At 44.4% G+C, this 21663-nt stretch overlaps 1 protein-coding gene across 2 annotated transcripts in view; it reads right to left on the bottom strand.

Annotated features, from left to right (window-relative positions):
* VPS13B (vacuolar protein sorting 13 homolog B) overlaps positions 1-21663 on the bottom strand; it is a 1046600-nt gene that overhangs the window by 934668 nt on the left and 90269 nt on the right. For both annotated transcript variants that reach the window (XM_019527996.1, XM_019527995.1), the window contains exon 6: positions 9050-9224. In XM_019527996.1, the coding sequence (XP_019383541.1) occupies positions 9050-9224 (175 nt within the window). The remainder of the gene's footprint in view (positions 1-9049; positions 9225-21663) is intronic.

Raw genomic sequence — 21663 nt, 5'->3', positions numbered from 1 at the left:
CCCCCCCAACCTGGAAGCCTCTGCCTAGCAGAGGCTTCTGGCCTGGTGATCCTGGGGCTATTCCCTATCCTGGTGCAACTCAGCTAAGGACATGGAGAGGGGAGGACCGCCAGTTATCGCCCCAATCCTCGAGGCCAGGCCAGCTCCTGCTGCATCCTCTGGTCCTCGCAATGCAGCTGGGAACCACCTGGTGCCAGACCAGTCAGCGGGTGGCTAGGGGTGTGGAGAGAAGCAGTGGAAGGCAGGAAAGCAGGGAAATGGCAGTTGCAGCAGCAGCAGGCATAGGGGGAGGCGAATGGCAGCGGGTAGGAGAGCAGGGCATACACCAGTGCCCTGGGGCCAGGGCCGGTGGGGGCCCAGAGTGAGGCAGCAGAAGCCCAAGGCCCAGGCTGGCCCTACCCCTCTCCCTGCTGGCGCAGCCTAGCCTGGCTCTTGCCAACCTGTGCCCTGCACTCCTGCCACTCTACCCTGGTCCCCTGCCAGCCCTAGCCCCGGGGTACCAGAGGAGGCCCTGCGCTCCCACTCAGCTGTTGTTGCGCTGCCACTCACCCCCCTACCTGCTGCCGCTGCACCAACCATTTTCCCACTCTTCCACCCACCACCACTACCACCTTTTCCCCACTTTCCCACCCACCACTGCCACTTCTCCCCACCCCCTCACTCTGGCACCACATGGTTCCTGGCTGCATCACCAGGACTGCAGGATGCAGCAGGAGCCGGCCTGGCCTGGCCTGGCCTGGCCCCTGCAATTCCCAGCTGGCACCATGTGATGCTGGCCAGGTCGAGCTAGCTCCTGCTGCATTCTGCACACCTGGATGTATAACCAGGAACCATGTGGTGCTGGAGTGGTTGGCAGCGGGGGGCCACGGGAAGCATCAGTGAGCAGAAAGGTAGGGAAGCAGCAGGAGAACGGCAGCAGTGGCAGACAGGGGTGGGGAAGGGGGAAGTGGTGGCAGCTGACCGGGTAGGAGCACAAGGGCCCGTGCTGGTGTCCTGGGGCCAGGGGTGGGAGAAGCACTGAGCCCAAGCTGGCAGGAGTGCTGGTAGGGGCTCTGCCTGTCGTGGGCCCCAAGCCCCATACAGACCCACACCCCTCCACACCTATCTTTCCCCCCAACAAACCCACACACACACCCCGTCTCCCCACACCTGACATACGCAAATACCCACACACCCACAGCCCCAGACAAACTTCTACCAGGTCATATTCAGCTTATTATCCATTCTAATGCCCAGGTCCTTTTCTGCAGAGCTGCTGTGCAGCCAGTCAGCGCCCAGCCTGTACTGGTGCATGGTACTGTTCCATCCTAAGTGCACGATTTTGCACTTGTCCTTGTTGAATCTCATGAGATTACTTAGGCCCAATCTTCCAATTTATCTACGTCATTTTGAATCCTAGCCCTACCCTCCAGCATATGTACTACTCCTCCCAGCTTAGTGTCACCTGCAAACTTGCTGAGGGTGCTTTCCATGCCATCTTGCAGGTCATTGATGAGACACTGAACAAAGCCAGCCCCAGGGCTGACTCCTGGGGCACTCCACTTGATACCGACTGCCAACTTGACATCAAGCCATTGCTTACTACTCTCTGAGCCCAATGCTCCAGCCAGTTTTCTGTCCACCTTACATCCAGACCATACTTCCTTAGCATGCCTGCAAGAATGTTGTGGGAGGCTGTATCTTGCTAAAAATCAAGGTACACCACATGCACCAGTATCCCTGCATCCACAGGTTTAGTTCCAGTCTCCTTGCTCAGCCACCTTCGGTCTCTCCCAGGATCACTACATCAGTCTCCTCTTTTTGCCAGTCCCAACTGCCTTCCCCCAAATCACTATCCCAGGTTCAGTTTTCCTTTTCCCCTTTCCCAGCCTCAAGCTAAAGTCTCTGCCCCCCTCCCCAACTTGAAATTTTTCATCCCACTCTAATCCCTCCAGCCTTTCCCCCTGCCTGCATTTCCGTATTTGTCTCTCTGCATTCAGATCAGACATCTTTCTCCATGGTACCAGGGTACTCAGATATCTAGACTCAGATATGGCATCTCTCAACAGGGATCTAGAATGGAAATTGCAGGAAAAAGCCTGTTCAGTGCAAATGAAACACTGAAGGAATCTACCTACTAAAACATTAAACTCTGTACTGAATATGAGATAACATTTTTTAAATACTTATAGTTTAGCCAAATGAAGGTATTTTTTCTTGTGGATGCCAAATTCATATTCCTGACCCAAAGTTTACCTTTTCCACAAAATGCCATGTCCTTGCATCAAAGCATAAACTTTTTGCTGTAGTATTTTAACATAAGAAAAAATAATATTTTCTCTAACCTTATTCACCATGACAGCTGAACTGTTTTAGCTTAAATTTTCAGCTGTAGTGTAAAACAGATACTTAGTATGGGTAATTTTGTCCCAAACTATTAAAATTTGATAGTTATAAGCCATTTACATTAGGATCCTACAGTGGGAAGTTTTGGGACACCTTAATAATAAATATTTATGTCAAATTATTTTAAATGTTTTTAGAACTCTTTGGACACTGACAGATGCTAAATTCATGGCACAACAGGATCTGATCCAAGCGATCACAACTCTTTCTACGTCACACACGCATGGCGGAATACACAATTCTGGGGATCAGGGATAAAATTTATCAGATCTCAATTGTGCAACTGCTGGGGCAGGGAACCCAACATCAGGAGCAGATTCCCAGTATCCCAGTATTCACTCTGAGGCATGCATGGAGCTCAAGATCATGATCATGTGCTCTACACAAGTCAGAAAATTTAAACACATGGGTGGAACAGCCTCCCCCTGCTAAGCCAGTTTAAACCCCATAGGGCTGACCTGTGCATAAGACTGCTGAGTGGGGGGTAGAGGAAAAAACCATCAGTTTCCTCCATCCAGTACCTGTCAACCTGGAATAAGGATCCACCACTGGGCTTTAAAATGCCACATGTACAAATGAATGCATAATAAAAAAATCAAGATGTTCCACATATAATGAGATATCTTTGTGGCTGATTTGCCATTTTAGCACACCCATAAATACTATTCACATGTGGCATTTTACAATTTGTAGCATGATTAAATATTTCTGATACATTTTCTAAAGGCAATATATTTCAGGTAGATCTGTAAATTATAACTAAAAACCAATATAGGCACTTTTTAAAATAAAATGACTTGCATTTAGTAAGAGTAGCCCTTAAAAAGAAATTTGTGGTTAATACTGAAAAGGAGAAGTCATTTATTACCGTATTCAATCAGTTAGATTTTATTTTTTTTAAATAGGCGCACATTTAAGTTTCCTCCAAAGATTTAAAATCTGTGGTTGGAAATATGGATGACTAATGCACTTTGAAGAACAGGGGGAAAAAGAATATTTTCCACTGCCCAGTCTTGGATATAACCAAGTTGTTGGAGGTTTGTTTTGCCCTTTTTTTTTTTTGGTAGGGAGGAAGGCTGGTGGAGGGGGGGTTTGTTTGGTGGGGTTTTTGTTTTGTTTTGTTTTGTTTTTTTTTACAAAAACCGACAACGATGCTAACAAAAATATAATGTATGGATAATTTTCCAAATTTTAACTTTGATAGTCCCACGCAGATGCTCCAAAAAAAAAAAAAAAAAAAGAATTTTTTAAAAAATTTTTTGTTTGGTCCTCTTTGTAAAAAAAAAAAAAAAAAAAGAATTTTTTAAAAAATTTTTTGTTTGGTCCTCTTTGTAAAAAAAAAAAAAAAAAAAGTATCAGTTCTTTACATAATTTTTTGATTGGTCTACTATGTAAAAACAATCATAAATAATACGATGGAAAACTGTTGCTAAATATTTGGCTTGCATGTAGCAAAGTATTTTGTAGTGATGATACAGCCAGAGTTCCAAAACGCTTTCTAGACTTTTACAGCTGTATTGTATATGGGCTGAGACAAATAGAAAACATCAAAAGAGTAAGGGGTGATGCAAATAGTAATTTTAAAAACTTCTGAATTCCAAAATACCAGATCAGTGAAATTTTGGAATGGTCTTCTGACCAAAGTGCTGGGGGCAAAGAACCTGTATCTCTTTAATACTGACTTGGATACGTTTATGGATGGAACTCTATAAGAGAAGAGGAAGTTTGGGCACACCAGTTAGTGCAGGGGTCTGCAACCCCCAGCATATGTGTCAGTGTGGCATGCAAAGGCATTTTGCTTGGCACATGCACCTCGAGGTAGACAGTAGGGAAGGGGCCAGGCTACACTGCCACAACAGCTGAGGCAGGAAAGATTTCTTCCCCCTGTATGTATGTTGCTGGGTTCTAAAGAGCTTTTTCACTTTCTCCTGAGGCATTAGGATTTTGTCCACAGCTAAGACTGGGGAATTTTAGCTAGGGTACACTGACATTTATGGTTGTACTGGTTCCTGGCTGAAGGTCTTGCTACTTCTAACCAACTGCTCTCAGATCATTATAGTAACAAGACACTGGCTATGCTCTCAGCTCTCCTGCTTCTGCCTATGGCATGTTATGGGGTGTTCTAAGCATTTTGGATAATGTTCCTTGTAAATGTGAGTGAGGGTCTGTGAGGCCAATTTTTAAGATTCTTTTGGTTAATGATTGCCTGCAAATGCAGGAAACTGTCCTCAGTGGCCTAGGAAGTCACTTGCAAACTCTACTCAGTGGCCCAGGAGGTCACTTACAAGCTCAAAAAAACTTGACAACAAATAGATTTATTTAATGTGAAACATCTTTGTGCAAGACCAATTCAGCCCACTGGTATGCTGGGTAAAAGTGCCAAAGCTTTTTGAGCAACACACTTTGGACTGAGGATGATTATATCAAGTGTCCGAATCCACTGATGTAAAAGCAAATAAATCCTGGAGCCCAAAAAGACCAAGATGAAGGAAAACTAAGTAGATCCTGATGTATTTGGCATTAAAATGTTATCTTATTGCAATAATTTTTCAAAATGTCTTAGGCAAGGAGCCCAACTCCAGAGCCCAAAACAGACTTAAAACTCTAGAGTTTCAGCACATTCAGTTTTGCCTTTTCATATTAATTACTTGCTCTCTATTGTGATTAAGCCAAACAGGTTAAATTTACACCCTTACATAATTCCAACCCAGAAAGTTCCCTGGGTATATGAATACAAGAAGGTGCAAAACTGTTTTTTTTCCGAGGAACTGTTTCAAGGAACCTATATATCCAAGAGTACCTTGAGGATACTTTCTTATCCATACAAACTGAAGGAAGGCAAGTCCTAAACATTCATCCCAGGAACAGCTTTCCAAAGCATTAACTTCCAGACCAAAAAAAATGTATACACCATATTACACATATTCACAAATGTACATTAAAAGAATATGAATGTGGCCAAGTCAAAGACTCAAAAATTATAAAATACCAAATTGCCTACAAAATTAAGGTTGATTGTATTGTTAATTCAGTATCCTTGTGAATATTAATTATGATATAGTCTTTAATTACAAATATTATGTTCTATTTTTCCAGCAGGACACCAGCTTCATCTACTGCACGTACTGAATGTCCTCTGGGATGAATCAAAGTAAAGGAGACATTTGTCTGTAGAATCCATATATAATTTGTTGCAGAAGTTGGAAGAAACGTAATGAATGAGGCAGGAGGAGAAAGGATGGTCTCACAGTTGAGGCTCTTGATTGGTGACATGGGGAGTTGGACTGTATCTTTGCCTATGCCACAGAGGCAGTTTCTAGCTAAGGGATGCTATGCAAGCCATTAAAACCAAATGCTTTTCATGCAGCTTCTAACTGCATGTTCTGCTTTTTCCAAATGCCTGCCTTGAGACCCTGGGGTATGATATACAAACAGGCTGGACAGTCATAGCTGCAAACAAAATCAATGATACCTGTACTGTGAACATACAAAATTCATGCATACCACAATGCAAAGTGTTCTAAAAATAATGTCCTAATATCCATACCCTTGACCTTACTTTTTGTGCTTTGGTTTCCCATCTGTAAAATAACTGACAGCAATAATACCATGTGGCTCAAGTGGGAAAGCTGATTTTCTGTACCCCACTTTAATTCCTGCTCCAAACCAACTGCCCAGCAGCAGTAGTATATTTTTTTTCAGGCAGCTGAGGGAATCACCCGACTCAATGCTTCATTGTTCTGGCCCCAGGGGTGTTAACAATGAATCTCCTTTTAAATGGCCTTGATGTTCTACTAATCAACCTACCTTTCTTCTAGCAATTCTGCTGTCTGCCAGCCATTTCTCATCTCTCTCCACCTATTTCAGAGCTTTGCAGACCTTTTAGCTCTGTCCTTTCTGCATGCAGCCATAACTCTAGAAAAATTCTACCTTTCCAAAAAAAAAGGGCATAATTTATTCCAGGGTGTGTTGCATGTGAGAAAATATGGTAGGTTCTCATCCTCTATATGGGTCAGTATGAGAAAGAAGGATGAAAAACACAATGACAGTATGTTTCACTCGTATCTGAAAGACAATTGAAAAGATTCAAGAATCATGTGTTTCATTCCAGACTCTGGAAGTGAGAGTTCTAGGGGGCACAGACCCTTCTGACTATTTACTCCAAGACCAACCCTTTCCACATCATCTGTGCCCCTGTCCCCCCACCTGTCTCCAATTCTCCATCCTTGTAGAGCATGCTCAAGGAAATCACTTCGGGCCACACTAAGTTTATCACATAAGACAGCCACAAAATACAAAGTATGGGAGAAAAAGGGAAAAGAGACCAAGGCTGTGGACAAACATACTTTCTAACTGCTTTAACTCATGGTAATTTTAATACTGAAATAGTGTTAAAGTTGCAATGTACATTTGTAGTTCTATAGAAGCATGTGGACATAACAGCTACATCATGACAGTTATATCAGTATCATTTAATACTGATACAATTAGTACTTCTATCTATATTCTGAGTTTGCCTACTTTATTTAAAAAGGAGCTCAAATAGTTCTTCCATCTCCAACTGCTTCAGAGCAGTGGTGGCCAGCAGGCTGAATGGCCAGTGCCTGAACCCTCTGTGGACCAGATCCGGCAGGGCCCCATCAGGCTGTGCAGAGAAGAGGAGAAAGGGGAGGCAGGCAGCCCAGCTCCAATCCAGCCACACAGTGGAAGGGGACTGGGCCTGACCCCAACCAGACACCACAGAGGGGAGGGGCCATGAGCTGGCTCTGATCTAGCCCTGCGGGAGAAAAGGGGCATGACCCGGGCCCAACCTGGCCAGGCAGAGGGAAGGGGTCATTGGCCAGCCCTATGGCAAGGGGTGGGGGATGGGGAGCATGGCACAGCCCCAAACCAGCCATAGAGGGAGCCAGGCAGAGAAGGGGGAACAGTCCAGCTCCAACCTGACTGTGCAGAGGGAAGGGGACATGGCTCAGCTCTTATCTGGCTGTTGCAGGGGTGGGTAGTGGCTCAACTCCGAGCCCTCCCATAGAGCTTGGAATTTTGGCAGCAGAGAGGGATGAAAGCATTAACTACTACAGGTCCCCTGCCGCCAAATTTCCCAACCCATGCGGAGTCCCATGGATCAGACGTCCCAAAGGCTCCACAAGCTGCATTTGGCCCATGGGCCAGATGCTGAGCACCCTTGCTTCAAGGGAATAAGAAGCCCTTCTCACCCAAACACTTACTTAATTACTTGGTTGGAACAACCTTTATCGTTGAGCCATCATCTCATCTACTAAAATGAATGCTAAAAGAGAAGTTTAAGCAGTATTCTAGATCTAAGATTATACTTTGTAACAATATGCAAAAATTAACTGAATTAATATTTTTACAATATTAATTCAATTAAATCTGAACAATATGTCTTTCTGCATTTCTCATAAGAGAGAGAATTTAAATTGCAGACTAGTATTTCAGCTTTAGAAAAGAAATGTAAGACCCTTACTTTCAACTCTAAGAGACGGCTTATTTGCTCAGTCCCAGACTGCAGGCACATGACAGTGAACTGTACAACTGTCATAAGACATTGTTATCTGTGCCAGCCAACACTAAAAGCTATATTTCTGGCAAGTAAGTTTCCACTACCCACATTTTTCCAACGTTATTTCCCTGAAACCACAGAGCAAACAATAATACATCATCAAAATCTTTGTGTTAAGCTACTTAAACTAACACAGTAATACTTTCATTCAGGAAAAAAAATGAATTACTGATAATTCATACCAAAAGCTTTAAACTACTGCATGATTCTAACAGACAACAGGAGGTAACATTACCAAAGCACATTCACATGAAATTCCAAGAATCTTCTGAAAGCTGTTATAAAGTACTCTTGACTGTGTGGCAGACACAAAACTTTAGTACTAAAGATACATTGCAAGACTATTTCTTGAGAAAATAAAATTAAAGAAAGAACAGAATTTAGAATTCAACTTGGTACAAACTTCATCTTTACCTTCTCTCTCCCCACTACTCCAGGACATTGCTAAGATTTCAGACTGGTACTTGAGCATTCAGTAGCATATGGTTTCTGACTAAGTGACTGAATAGAAGTACATGATTTCAGACATATATGATAACTTGAGTCTTGTCTGTCTGCTGTTTCTTTTAAGACCTATTTATAGTACTTAAAAAATCATTTATTAGTTTGCACTGAGGTGTAATTAGGATATATTATGTCAACAAACCATAAAGCATAGAATATACTATCTCACAAAATAAACAACAGCAGAAAGAATACTACAAAAACACAGAAACTAGAGAAAACACCATGCAAAATATTTATTTATAGAACACTAACGTGCACATCAGGGTTCATTAACCATTTTGTAGAATGAAAGAAAAAACTGAGAATTGTCTAACAAGCCTCCTGCTGCACAAAGTCTGAACTCCCATACTACTCCACAACTCCCAAAACAAACTTTATCTAGAAACCCTAACCAGTTTTGTTAGGGCCATCAATATAGCTTTCTCAACATAACACAAAAAAAGATGTTGGAGTATTGCGTAACTTACCCCACACAATAAGTTGACTATCACAATACAGATTGCCAAAACACACCAAAAGAGTTAGTATTGACCAAAAAATAAACCAAAAGCTTTCAAAACAAATGGTTACAATTACCTGAGATGTTTCCCAATATATCTTTAGTGTGACAAACCAAATCTTCATTTTCTCCGTCTTTAAAACTTCCTATTTCTCCATAGTAAAGAGCAATCCCAAGCTGCATTATGCGTATGAACATAGGAAGCTGCTGATCAGTGATGGAAAGCTTCAAACTTTCAACTAAGGTGTGAATCTAGTGTATGAAGAACAATATCAAAAGAAATAATATTAATACCTCTACCAAAAACCTCAAGACACAATATAAAGTATAAGATAAAATATAATCTATAAAGGAATTTTAATACCTCTCTTCCAAAACAAAAACAATTGTAATAAATAAAATCACAAGGAATCTAAAAAGTGACCATGTCAAAAAAAAAAAAAAAAAAAATCATGTTTTGGATTCCTAATTTTAAAAAAAAGCAAGCACAGCATTAACAACAGAGAACTTAACAAGAAAAACGTATTTTAATTTACATTTTAAAAGTTTCTGCTAAAAATAATTCTAAAACAAGATCTGTCATGAATGTAAGTGACCAGACATTTCAGGGTGTTAAAAAACAAAAAAATCTTCAAAGAAGCCAAGTAAATTCATGGTGGTAGGTTTTCTGTTTTTACATTTTTGAAAATGTCATTTGAAAACATTTATGTGGAAAACATTTGAAAGTTTTACATAAGGTACATTAGGCATCAGATTTAAATCTATGAATGAACAAGGCTAGTTATGTTTAAAAAGCTAAAAGCAAAGCAATACAATCATCAAGTTTCTCTTCATTCTTACATCCCATTTTCCTGTCTCTTCTTTCTCCCTTACAATGAAAATTGCTTTAACCCCTGACATCTTAAGACACCCATTCTTGGCCCCACTTGCCTCTCTATCATCCCTACCCCATCTCCCTTTCAAGTTCATTCAATGTGCTATTCTAAAAGTCCTCTTTTCCATTTGCATTCCATTTGCAAAACTTCTCTTTGCAGTCCACTAAAAGTGTTCTTGACACAGTCCTCAAATGACCTCTTAGCCAAAACTCAGAACAACTAGTCCCATCCTTGTATTTCTTAACCCCGTCAGCCACTTTCAGCACTCCTCTTGGGAGTCTTAGCCCCCCTTGGCTTTCATGTCTCCATATCCTCTTGGCTCTTCTTTGACGTATCAGAGTTCTTCCAGTACTTCTTTATCGGTTCCTCCTTTCTGCAGAGGTCACACCATGCTCTAATTTTGGTCTGTTTCTTCTACCTCTACACATAGTCTTTGAGTAATCTTGGATGCAAGTGCAAATTCACCTACCATTTCTTTGATCTTTCATACATGTTCTTCTCTACTCCAGACCTGCTGCCTTACGCCCAAACTAAATCACAGTCTGAGTCATCATCTGAAGTTCAAAATGGCTAAGATACAGGTCTTATCCCCCTTATCCCTTCAAGCTCTATTCACTAGTTCTCTTCCCTATCACTGTAGATTTCATCATCATCCTGCTTGTCACTTGTGCCCATCATTTTCAATTCTGATGCTCTCTACTTCTGCACATAAAGGCTAGGTCCAAGCCTTGCTTAGAGAGCAAGCTTGCTTGAACAGATGATGCAGAGAAAGGTGAAGTATTATTGCGGAGGGGGGGAAATTTTACTTTCTTCGGGATTTAAAAAGAAGTCTCCCACAGCTCCTCACATGGCATGGTCTGCCCACCCCATGGGGGAGGGGAGAGAGAAGGCTGGGAGATGGGGTGTCACCATACCTACAGTGCTGGATACAATTCCCACACCTTTGTAAAATCCTGGATCTGCCCCTGTGTTTAGGCATACTGAACCTACCTAATTGCAGGAGGAAGGATAAGAGTATATTGATATGCCATTCCATCCTACATTTCTATGATTTTATTATTCTTTCTGAATACTGTCTTTGTGATATGCCCATTCCTAAACATGCACAGTAAAAGTAGAGAAGTAACATTTTGAAATGGTAGATAATTGACAAACAAACTGAACAAACTAATGAAACTATATCATACATAATTATTTTGAAGTACAATACAAATATGAAATATTTTGATCAGTAGATAATTAGCAAGAGAAAGGATTCAGGCCAATCTCAAAATTAAAAAAATTGTTTTCACTATATTCTTCCAGACCGAATGTACCATTGAAAGCAGAACGCTGAAGACATTTGGTTGTAGTGTCATGAAACTAATTTAAGTCTATGTTTTAGATCTTCTAGCAACCCTTCAGCCATTTCATTAAAAAAACTAGTTTCCATTTTCCTTCCTGTACATACATATGCATGTGTGCACGAATGTTTCAAATTATATTGATGCTATAAAAAATACTGAAAGGCAGGTTGTTATCAAGTCATTACATCTACTTTTGTACATATTCTTCAAGAAAAATCTGAAATCAGATTCACTACTAGATTCAACTGCGAAAAGAAAGGGGAAAAACAATATTTACATTAATGCACAATAGTTTATAAAACAAGAGAAGTGACTCTACAACTTGGGCAGCAAAGTTTTTGGGAAGAGTTCCAAACACACTTGCAACCTCAACTTGCAGGATGTTGGGAGTACCAGGGATAGATTGTGGGGGAACCAAGAGTGGCCCGATCTTTACTGTGGCAGGGCAGTCCCAGCCCCTTGCCCAACACAGGCCCAAATACATTCAAAATATACTGTTGCTAATCTACAGCTGAAAAAACCCCACAGACAATCCAGTCTGACAGAGATGACAGCCAAGAATATAGACGAGTATAACAAAGATTTCTCTGCCATTTGTGCAGACAGCAAAAAAATGAAATGCGAGTGCAAAGTCCTGCACTTATGATAGAACAATCCCATATACCAGTATAGCCTAAAGACCAACTGGCTAAGCAGCAGCTCTGCAGACAAGGACTTGAGGGTTACAGTGGATAGCAAGCTAAATATGATCCAACAGTGTACTCTTTTTGCAAAGAAGTCTAATGGCATACTGGGCTGCATTAGTAGGAGCACTGCCAGCAGACAGAGAGAAATGATTATTCCCCTCTATTTGGCACTGGTGAAGCTACATCTGGAGTACTGTGTCCAGTTTTCAGGCTCCCCACTACAGAAAAGATCTGGACAAACTGGAAAGAGTCCAGTGGAAGGCAATGAAAATGGTGAGGGGGCTGGGGCACACGACTTCTGAGAACAGGCTGAGGGAACTGGGTTTATTTAGTCTGGAAAAGAGAAGACGGGGAATTTAACAGCAGCCTTCAACTACCTGAAGGGTGATTCCAAAGAGGATGGAGCTGGACTGTTCTCAGTGGTGGCAGATGACAGAACAAGGAGCAATGGTCTTAAGTTGCAGTAAGGGAAGTTTAGGTTAGATATCAGGAAAACTGTAACACTAGGAAGGTAGTATAACACTGGAACAGGTTACCCAGCGAAGTTGTGGATTCTCCATCCTTGGAGATCTGTAAGACCCAGTGAGACAAAGCCGTGGCTGGGATGATCTAACTGAGGCTGGTCCTGCTTTGAGCAGGGGGTTAGACTACCCTTCCAACCCTAGTTTTCAATGAGTCTATGATTCGAAATAATGTATTAACAGAATACTCAGCACATTATTTAAGCCTCCCTTTGAAAGTCAGTCAACACCTAACAACATCTTAAAACGTACTGGGGAAGCTGAAAGCAGTTCTCCCATAATCAACACATCTCAGGGTTGATCATTTTAAGAAATGTGTATCAATACTTAATACTTTCTGGTGAGTTTGGAGGACCCTCAAGAAGACTCCTATATCATGATATATATACATGCACAACTAATAAGCTGAAATTTGCACTGAGCACAGAAAGACTTCTGATCTCTTTACAAAACAAGAAACTCTGAAGAGAGACATTAAATTTAAGGAAGCTGAAAGAGATGTCAGAGAGACTGGAAAAAATGAGATTGATGACAAGCCTCAACAGAAACCCACTATTATCTAATACAAGGAACTGGAACCACACAAAGCTAAAATGAAAGAGAGAAACAAGCAAAACAATAGAACTTTTCACCATTTAGCCAACATGACTTATAAATTCAAAAGCCAAAAGCTAAAACCAGAATAGGTTGCAGCTGAGACGCATCACATGTAACTTAATCCTGTAGTTACTTTAAATGTTTAATGTTGAAGATTTTGATTTCTTCCTCAAAACTAGGATTAGGAAGGAAACTGTGCACAAGCTGTTACGTCATAACACGGCAAGTAAAAGGGAAGAGAACAGAATTAAGAATTGTCTGGGGTGTTTTCTGTTGTATTTTTTTTTAATAAAAGAACCCTCTATAAAGGACTGTGATTGTGATGTGGGTTTGAGATCTGGAAACTTGTACAAGCAAATCTGACATGGTACAGGTGGGTGTTAAGGGGTGGCAGAGCCCCATAAAGAAACTTCATAGATTTCATAGACCTTAGGACTGGAAGGGACCTTAAAGATCAAGTCCAGCCCCCTGCCCCAGGGGCAGGAAGTCAGGTAGGGTCAAAAGATCCCAGCAAGATAAACATTAAGTGTTTCTTGAATGAGTCCAGAGTAGGTGCCTGCACCACTTCTGGAGGGAATCTATTCCAGGTCTTGGGGGCTGTAATAGTAAGAGGCTTGCTAAGAGCAAGAGTTTTGCACGCTGTGCTAAAAGCAAGAGTTTTGCATGCTGATTCCAGTGCAGCGGCACATAGCCTCCTGCTCTGTGAGTGTGACCCAGCCATAAACCTAGATAGCAGAATATTGTGATACAAGAGAATGTAGCAAACACCAAGTGCGTTAGATCACAACTCATCCCCATTTTCCTAGCTTGAGATAACGTTGTTTGCTTCAGACTATATAAGCTGTGCATTCTTGAGTTGCTATGGGTTCCTCCACTCTGGCAAGAGTTCCAACTTGCGCAGAGGCCCAGCACAGGCTATTGCATTCCCGAGATCAGAACACTCCAGGGCCAAGAAAACCATGCGGAGTAGCAGCTGCTGCCTAAAGCTGATGAGGTGACTGTCCTCTCTGCTCTGTTTTATCACCTGCTTCTGCAAGTATCCTTAAATAAAGCTTTGCAAGAGTAAAAACAACCATGAGTACGTCCTTTGTTCAAGCGTGAAGAATCTGCTGAACCCAGTAGTTCATTCTAAGACAGGGGCTCAGACAGTAAAGACATTTTTTCTTATGTCCCGCCTAAAATAGTCTTGGAGGAGTTTATGACCATTGGTCCTTGTTTTCCCTTGGGGCTCTCTGGGAAACAGACATTCCCCCAGATCCTGATGTACACCCCTTATGTACTTATAAGCAGCCACCAGGTCCTCCCTGAGCCTGCGCTCTTCCAGGCTGAAGAGTCCCATGGCTCTCAGCCTCTCTTCATAAGACCTGTTCTCTTGCCCTGTGATCATGCGCGTGGCTCTCCTCTGGACTCTCTCAAGACTCTCAACATCCTTCTTGAATTGTGGAGCCCAGAATTGGCTGCAGTACTCCAGCTGCGGCCTCACCAAGGCTGAGTACAGCGGGAGGATGACATCCTGAGATTTACTTGAGAAGCATCTATGGATGCAAGCCAGAGTTTTATTTGTTTTGTCGGCTGCGGTATTGCATTGGTGGCTCAGGTTCATCTTGTGATCAATCACTTTAATGAAGAGTTTGGGATTATTTAACTCCTAACTCCAGTTCCCAACAAGATCACACTCCATCAAGACGTGGCAGATGAGACCAGACCATCTGAGGTAGAATATTCCTGAATTTATTCCCAATGGCACACGCACATAGAACCCCAGGGAGGCAAGGCCTAATGTCTAGAAAATGGTATTTAGAGGTTTGCTTTTGGGAATTGGCTTATAAGGAAAGTAGATATTGTATTAAAATAATGGTCAAGGGCAACGGCAAGGGTCCTTGATTTCTAAGAGGCCTGCGTGCGCCTTCAAGGCCTGCTGTATATCATACGGGCAAGCAGAGAGCAGACACAGGCTGGGAACTGAAGTCATGTACTACTACATTGCTCCATAACATAAAGGTAAGGTGGCACCAGGTCACAGTGCTCAACTGGAGGGTCTTTGGGCTTTCCAGTTTTGGGTGAACAGACCAAATTAGGAGAAGACTGGTAAAGTCCAAATTAGGATGTCTGCATGTGATGGGTTTATGAAACAAAGGATTATGCTGGCAGAACAGAATGTGGAGAGTATGGCGACCACTGAGAGACCAATCAGCAATGAACAGAAATGAAGAGTCATCAGGAGGGGAAAAGAATACAAAAGAAGTGATTTCAGAGCAGCAAAGGGTCCCAGGAAGGAGAACCCAAGGCCACCACAGACAGAGGGCACACCACCAGCCCATCACATCCACCCCACTGGGAGGGAGCAGGTCTTGGCCTCCAACCTCCAGGCTACTGACAGCTGACATTCCACGAGAGAACCTCAGGGTGAAGCTCGCATACTGGCCAGATGTACCTTCCTTCCTATGACAGCTCTAGAGCTGGTACATAGAGAATTGTTTGCATTATTCTTATCTGCTATCACTATGTATCAATACAATTCATCTACTATCAAATGAAAAGGTCGTGGTCAGTCTGAAGATTTTGTGCCGGCCCAGAACGAGGTTTCTGGATCATAAATCCAGTGCTAACAGGGCCCATAGCCTTACAGAGAGAGTTGCTAAAACAGTACATTCCCCCAGCCCTTGCTGTTCCCTGACATGGGATTAAGGAGCCTCCTGTCCAGATCCTGGGGGAGCCTCCCTCCTTAAGAGGTTTCCCCAGGCCAGGCATCCCTGCTGAGTTAAGGGCAATTCCCCCCTCCCCCTTCCTACCTGCTGATTGCTTCAGCTGCTGCCACAGGAGGAGGGAGAAGTCCTCTGGGCTACGTGCCTGCCCATGCAGCCCAGCATAGGGGTACCAGGAAACCCCTGCCTTTGTAGGCTTCCCCCCACCCCAGCCCAGGATCCCCCAGCCCTGGGCAGCCCCAGGAAGCTGAGAGGAATTCATCCTCTTCCCAAACCCCAGAGCTGCTTGCCTTAGGTGCTGGAGTCTCAGGGATAGCACACAGTAGCCTCAGGAAGTGAAGGAAATTCTTCTGCTCCCCTGCAATTAGTTGTGCCTGAGACTCACAGCAGCTGAGGCAAGACCAGCAGAGGAGGAGAAGGAGAATTTCCCTCCACTCCCTGATGTTGCCTGAGACTTGCAGGGGCTAAGGCAAGTAGCTCTGGGGCTCAGGAGAAGAAGAATTCCCTTCAGCTCCCTGGGGCTGCCCCAGGCAGGGGTAACCTGGGCTGCAGGGGGGAAGCCCCCCAAGATAGGGGCTCCCCAGTGTCCCCATGCTCAGCTGCATGGGCCAGCACCTGGCTGAAAGGACTCATTCTCCCTCCCTCGTGGCAGCTGCTAAAGCAAATCAGCAGCTGGGAAGAGGGAAAAGGGGAAAGGGTTGCAGAGAGTTGAAAAGCCCTGACTACAGGGGCTTTCCCTCCCCCCCCCCGCTCGCTAGATGGGTCTAGAGGTCTCTTCCCCTGCCCCCCATCCCTATGGGCTAATGGACACAGGCAAAAAGCAGCCTAGAGAGCAGAGGGGCAAGGCAGTCCCTGCTCCACTGGAGCAGACAGCACAGCCCAGGGTTGCAAAGCATCCTGGGATGCTGGGGGACTGTCAGTTAATTTGAACCAGGAAGGGATCTGGGACAGAAGTTCCATCAACCAGTTTGACCTAAATCAGTTATTTCTGATACTATATCCAACCACAGTTATCTTAAACTGGTTTTGACCATTCTGAAAGTGGTTTATGTGCACTGAACTTCTGTTCTGTTACAGGTTTAAATTAGTTTCCAATCACTTAACCCGGTTTAAGTGAAACTTTTGTCCCTAACCCTAGAGATTTCTTACTTTCCATAAATTAGTTTTAAACACATGCTAATGAAGTCCCTAATAAAGTTTCCTCCAGTCCACTGTTCCATATAGTACTGTCTCCTACACTAATGACAGGTTTGTTTTGGTGACACTCAAAGCAGCAGACTCTTTCCCACACCCACTTTGCATATGTACACTCCCAAAACACATGTCCCACTGCTGCTTCTTCCCTGCACCTGTCCCTTAGGCACCTTGATCACTTGTCAAACTCCATCTCTACTGCGCTTCTCTCACTGGCAAGATATTTCTTACAACTATCCATGCATGTTCACCTTTTAGTTGTTTAACTACCACCACTCCCCATACCTTCTTCATTTGGTCCTTCTGTGAAGTTTCCATTAGCACCATTGCCGACTCTCCCTTACTGTTTTCAAATATTTCTTATGATCCTTCAGGACCTGCAGCCCTACCTTCCCTATTTTATACCTCTGCATAAATCCTTCCATCCTTCTGTAATGAAGAAGTGGTTGCCATGCCCATGGACTCTTCAAAGAGATCTTATATACTCCCCATTTCCTCAAAATAGCAGTGGAGTGAAATCGGATGATACGTGCTGCTTTCTCCTCTCCAACTGAATATCACACTTACAAATTTCACATGGATAAACAATCCCAAATCTAGCAGCCCCTGTTCCCTCCATCTCTCTTGCTTTTTATAGTTGAGTTCTAGCCAACCTTTCTCTTTAGGCACTCCAGAAGAACACATATATTTTCCTCTGTACTTTTGCTGTCTGCCACATCGGTGAGAATATAATTGCCGCATATAGAATAAATTGACAGTAGCACAGCCTTCAAGGCTGCCACTTTCCCAGCAAATGACAATGTCCTTCTGGACCATAACCAAAGCATTTGCCATAGCCTTGCCATTACCTTTTCCCATACCATATTACCTTTCCCTGGAGAGTCCATCGGGATCCTTAGCACTCTGATTTCTCTCCCTCTTGTATGAAGGCCCAACTTCTCCAAGTCCCTACAGTTCCATACTCTGAGTATGGTACTTTTTGAACTATTTAATTTAGCCCCCATGGCTTCTCCCCACTTTGAGGTATGTTTTATCACCCTTTCCATTGAAAGTCTCCTCCAACCACTACATTTATATCGCATTTTATCTCACCCTCTCCTAGTATCTGTATTGCACTTACGACCTTATGTTTTCATGTTCTTTGTGCTAATGGTTCCATGCCACACACAAATAGTAGCGGTGACAGGACACAATGTTGTTTCACCCTTGTATGAATTTTCAAGGCCCCACTTAGCTGCCCATTAATTTGGACTTGACTTTTTGCTGCTCTATACAATAGCCTTATCCAACATATAAATTTCTCTGGAAATCCCATTTTTTCTAGTGCCTCGAGTATGTAATCATGATCCACTCTGTCATACGCTTTTTCTAAATCAAGGTTTGCTATAACTGTTTGTTTTCCTGTCTTGTATGTGGGACAGTATCTCTCTGATCACTCTGGAAATCCTTTTACCTGGTACTGCACATACTTGATCTCCATGTATTATTTTCTGGAGGTTGTTCCTCATGCTCAAAGCCAGTGTCTTGGCCATTAATTTATAGTCCATATTAAGAAGCATAATCGGTCTCCAGTTTTTCAAGAGTTCCTTCCCCCCTTTCTTGAAGCGTAGATTACAACACCACTTGTAAAATCTTTCCCTGCATCTCCTGTTTCCACTGTTTCCTCTAACATTTCCACTATATACCTCCCTATGCATGCCGAAAGTTTCTTGTAAAATTCTATAGGCAGTCCATCTACTCCTAGTGATTTCCCTCTTTTAAAATTTTTAAACACTCCTCCGCTTCCTTTAAGTTAATCTTTTCTTCCATCTTCTTCACTTCCTCCTGCTCTACTTTCTCTTCAATCTCTTCCAATAAATCCTTCATCTTCTTCCTGTTTGTTTTCTTCTCCTGGTATAGCTCTTTGTAAAACCTTCTCAATACCTGCAACACCTCCTGCTTTTGCACCACCATCTTCCTGCACTGCTTTAAGCACTCCTTTTGCCACTACCTTCACTCTGGCTGAAAAGTACTGGGACCACTCTTCATTTTCTTGCACCCAGTGTGTTTGTGCCAGTGTGTCCAACCCTTCCTCTCCTCCACTCTCCTCCCCCAGGTCTTGCTGTTCCTCAGAGGGTCTGACTATACTTGCAAAGGCTTTGGAGCACCTATGATACAAGTGTCTGTCTCCCTTACAAATAGTGCATTTCAAGGATTCCTGGCACTCTGCTGCTCTGTGCCCCATCCCTTCATATCTGTAGCACACTGTGAGGGGTCAGTGTGCAGACACGTGCCCCACTTTCCTGCATTTGCTGCACTATTTTCGTCAACCATAGTACATGATGAAACCCTGGTGTGTCTTGATCTGGATCACGGATGGGAGACGCAGCACCCTACCTGGGCTCCGCTCACCTGCTTGTAACTCTACTCACGCCCTACATGACCCCATCCAGATACCATATTTGTCCCTTACGTTCTCTACCAACATGAATCTTTGTAAGTACTTTTCCAGCCATCCTTCTCCCTCCAGTAAATCCATGTACATTCAAACCATAATCACTCTTTCTCTTGACTTTTCCCCTATGATCTTTATCCCTCTTAATTGCTCCCTCCCACGTTTCTCCGCATATTTCTTCCAAAAGTTCTCATACCCTTCTCCATCCTAATAAGTCAATTCCCAGGTCTTCCAGTTCAGGTGTAAGCCCGCTGCGGCCCAGTGAGCCCAGGGACCCCAGAACCCCTGACAAGCCCTGGCCTGCCGGCAGGTAAGCAAGAACCCATGGAGGGAAGGACCTAGCCAGCTGACAGCGGGCTAAGTGGGCTGAGGAGGGTCATGCCCCCCACACCCGGCTCCTACTTCGCCCAGCCCCCCAGGGAGCTGCATAACCGGAGCTGCGCAAATAGGCGCACTCCCAAGCCCGGCACGCAAGTTAGCGTGGGAGTTTGCACAGGAGGGCGAGTGGGAGGGCCCAAGGCCCTGCCTGTGAGTCCCCCAGAGCAGACAGTCCCAGCCATAGCCAGCCCACCAGTGGCATGACACAGACAGGCATGAGCTGCACCCCAAGGGTCCCCTCAGGGTCTGCGTCCCACCCCCCCAGGCACCTCAGAGATGGCCACCCAGATGGAGCCCATTGTTCTGGGCTTCACACAGACAGAGCCTTTGGCTCTTGGCTGTGGGGACTGCCTGTCCCTTTTTCAGGCTCCGAGGCCAGGGAGCATGGCCACCTCCCTTGTGGGGTCTGCTCCCTACTGGGGTCTCTGGCGCACCAGCTAGAGGAGCTCCAGGCTGCAGTCCAGAAACTGCGTGCCATCACGGACTGTGACCAGGAGAAGGGCCTGGCAGTAGGAGTCATTCTACCCCAGGGGGCAGAGGGTAGACCACAGTCTCCCTCCAGGACAAGGGAGGACCCAGGGACCTCCTCTTCTGTCCAGCCATGGGGTTGGACCACGGTGGTCAAGGGCCCCAGGGCCCGTCGCACCAAGGCCCCTGCCCCACTGGAGCCTTGCAACAGGTATGAGCCTCTTGCAGCCCTAGCAGAGCCTGCCGAGTTGCCAGTTCCCACAGGCAACAGAGAGGACACTGTAGCTACCGTCCCCACTCTCCCCAAGACCAATCGCAAAGTGTTTGTCATGGGAGATTCCATCCTGAGGGGGACTGAGAGGGCAATCTGCCGCACCAACCCCTTAGCCTGTGAAGTTTGCGGCTTCCTGGAGGCCTGCATCCGTGACATTGTGGAGAAAATCCCTAAACTTCTCCAGCCCACAGACCGCTATCCCATCCTCCTCATCCATGTGGGCACCAATGACACGGCTCGGAGTGCTCCTAGCCAGGTCATGAGATGCTTCAGGGATTTGGGTGTGGGGCTAAAGGGTCTGGGGACACATGTGGTGTTTTCTTTGATCCTCCCAGTCTCAGGCTATGGGCTGAGGAGGGAGAGGAGGATCCACGTAGTCAACCAAAGACAGCAGAATTGCCCTAAAATAGGTTAGCTTCATCAGTGGAATGACCAGTAAAAAGGAGAGATGATTAACACCTGTGAAATAAAGAACAATGGGTCATTGACTCCCTTAGCTTTCTAACTAGTAATACCAGAGCTGCCTCATGCTGCCCTGCCCCACCCCCACCTCTGCCTGCAGCAGGGAGGAGGGCTGGGGGGCAGTGTCCCAGGTTTCACATGTTCCCATATGGTCACTAAGTATAAAGGCCAACAGTATATCCTTACCATTATTGTTTTCGTCTTCTAGTTGAGAGTTTCTTCATACAATGGGATGCTGTCTGCTGTACTGTTCTATTTTGGGGGCATTCTTAAATGAAGAAAACTGACTTGTGCCTTAATATATTTTTTTTATTTTGGGGGATCAGTAATTTTTGTGGGATTTTGAATGTTGTGTGAATTAATACACAACAGTTAAAATGCATGTTTGTACACAGTCATCGTGAAAGCTTTCGCTTCCATGACCACAGTCCGCTCTTTGGTGAGAGAGGCAGCAAGCTGCTAGGAAGGGATGGCCTCCACCTCTCTCCATTGGGGAGGAGGCTCTTCTCAGCTAGACTGGCTGACCTGCTCCACCGGGCTTTAAACTAAGCCCGCCGTGGGATGGGTGGACCACTGCCACTGCTGGCCCACCGAGCGGCCCTCGCAAAGCCAGCAGGCCAAGGCACTTAAGGGATCCCACCTCAGCCCCAGCTCTAGAACAAAATGGAGACAAGGCAAGAGCCCCTAAAGGGACACTTGCGTGTCTATACAGAAATGCCAGGAGTCTGGGGAATAAACAGGAGGAACTTGT

The sequence above is a fragment of the Gavialis gangeticus genome, unplaced genomic scaffold (assembly GCF_001723915.1).
Source record: "Gavialis gangeticus isolate Ggan-Ray unplaced genomic scaffold, GavGan_comp1, whole genome shotgun sequence".
Lineage (NCBI taxonomy): Eukaryota > Metazoa > Chordata > Crocodylia > Gavialidae > Gavialis > Gavialis gangeticus.
The sequence above is the reverse complement of the archived record's forward strand: the minus strand, read 5'-3'. Positions and strand labels throughout refer to the sequence as shown.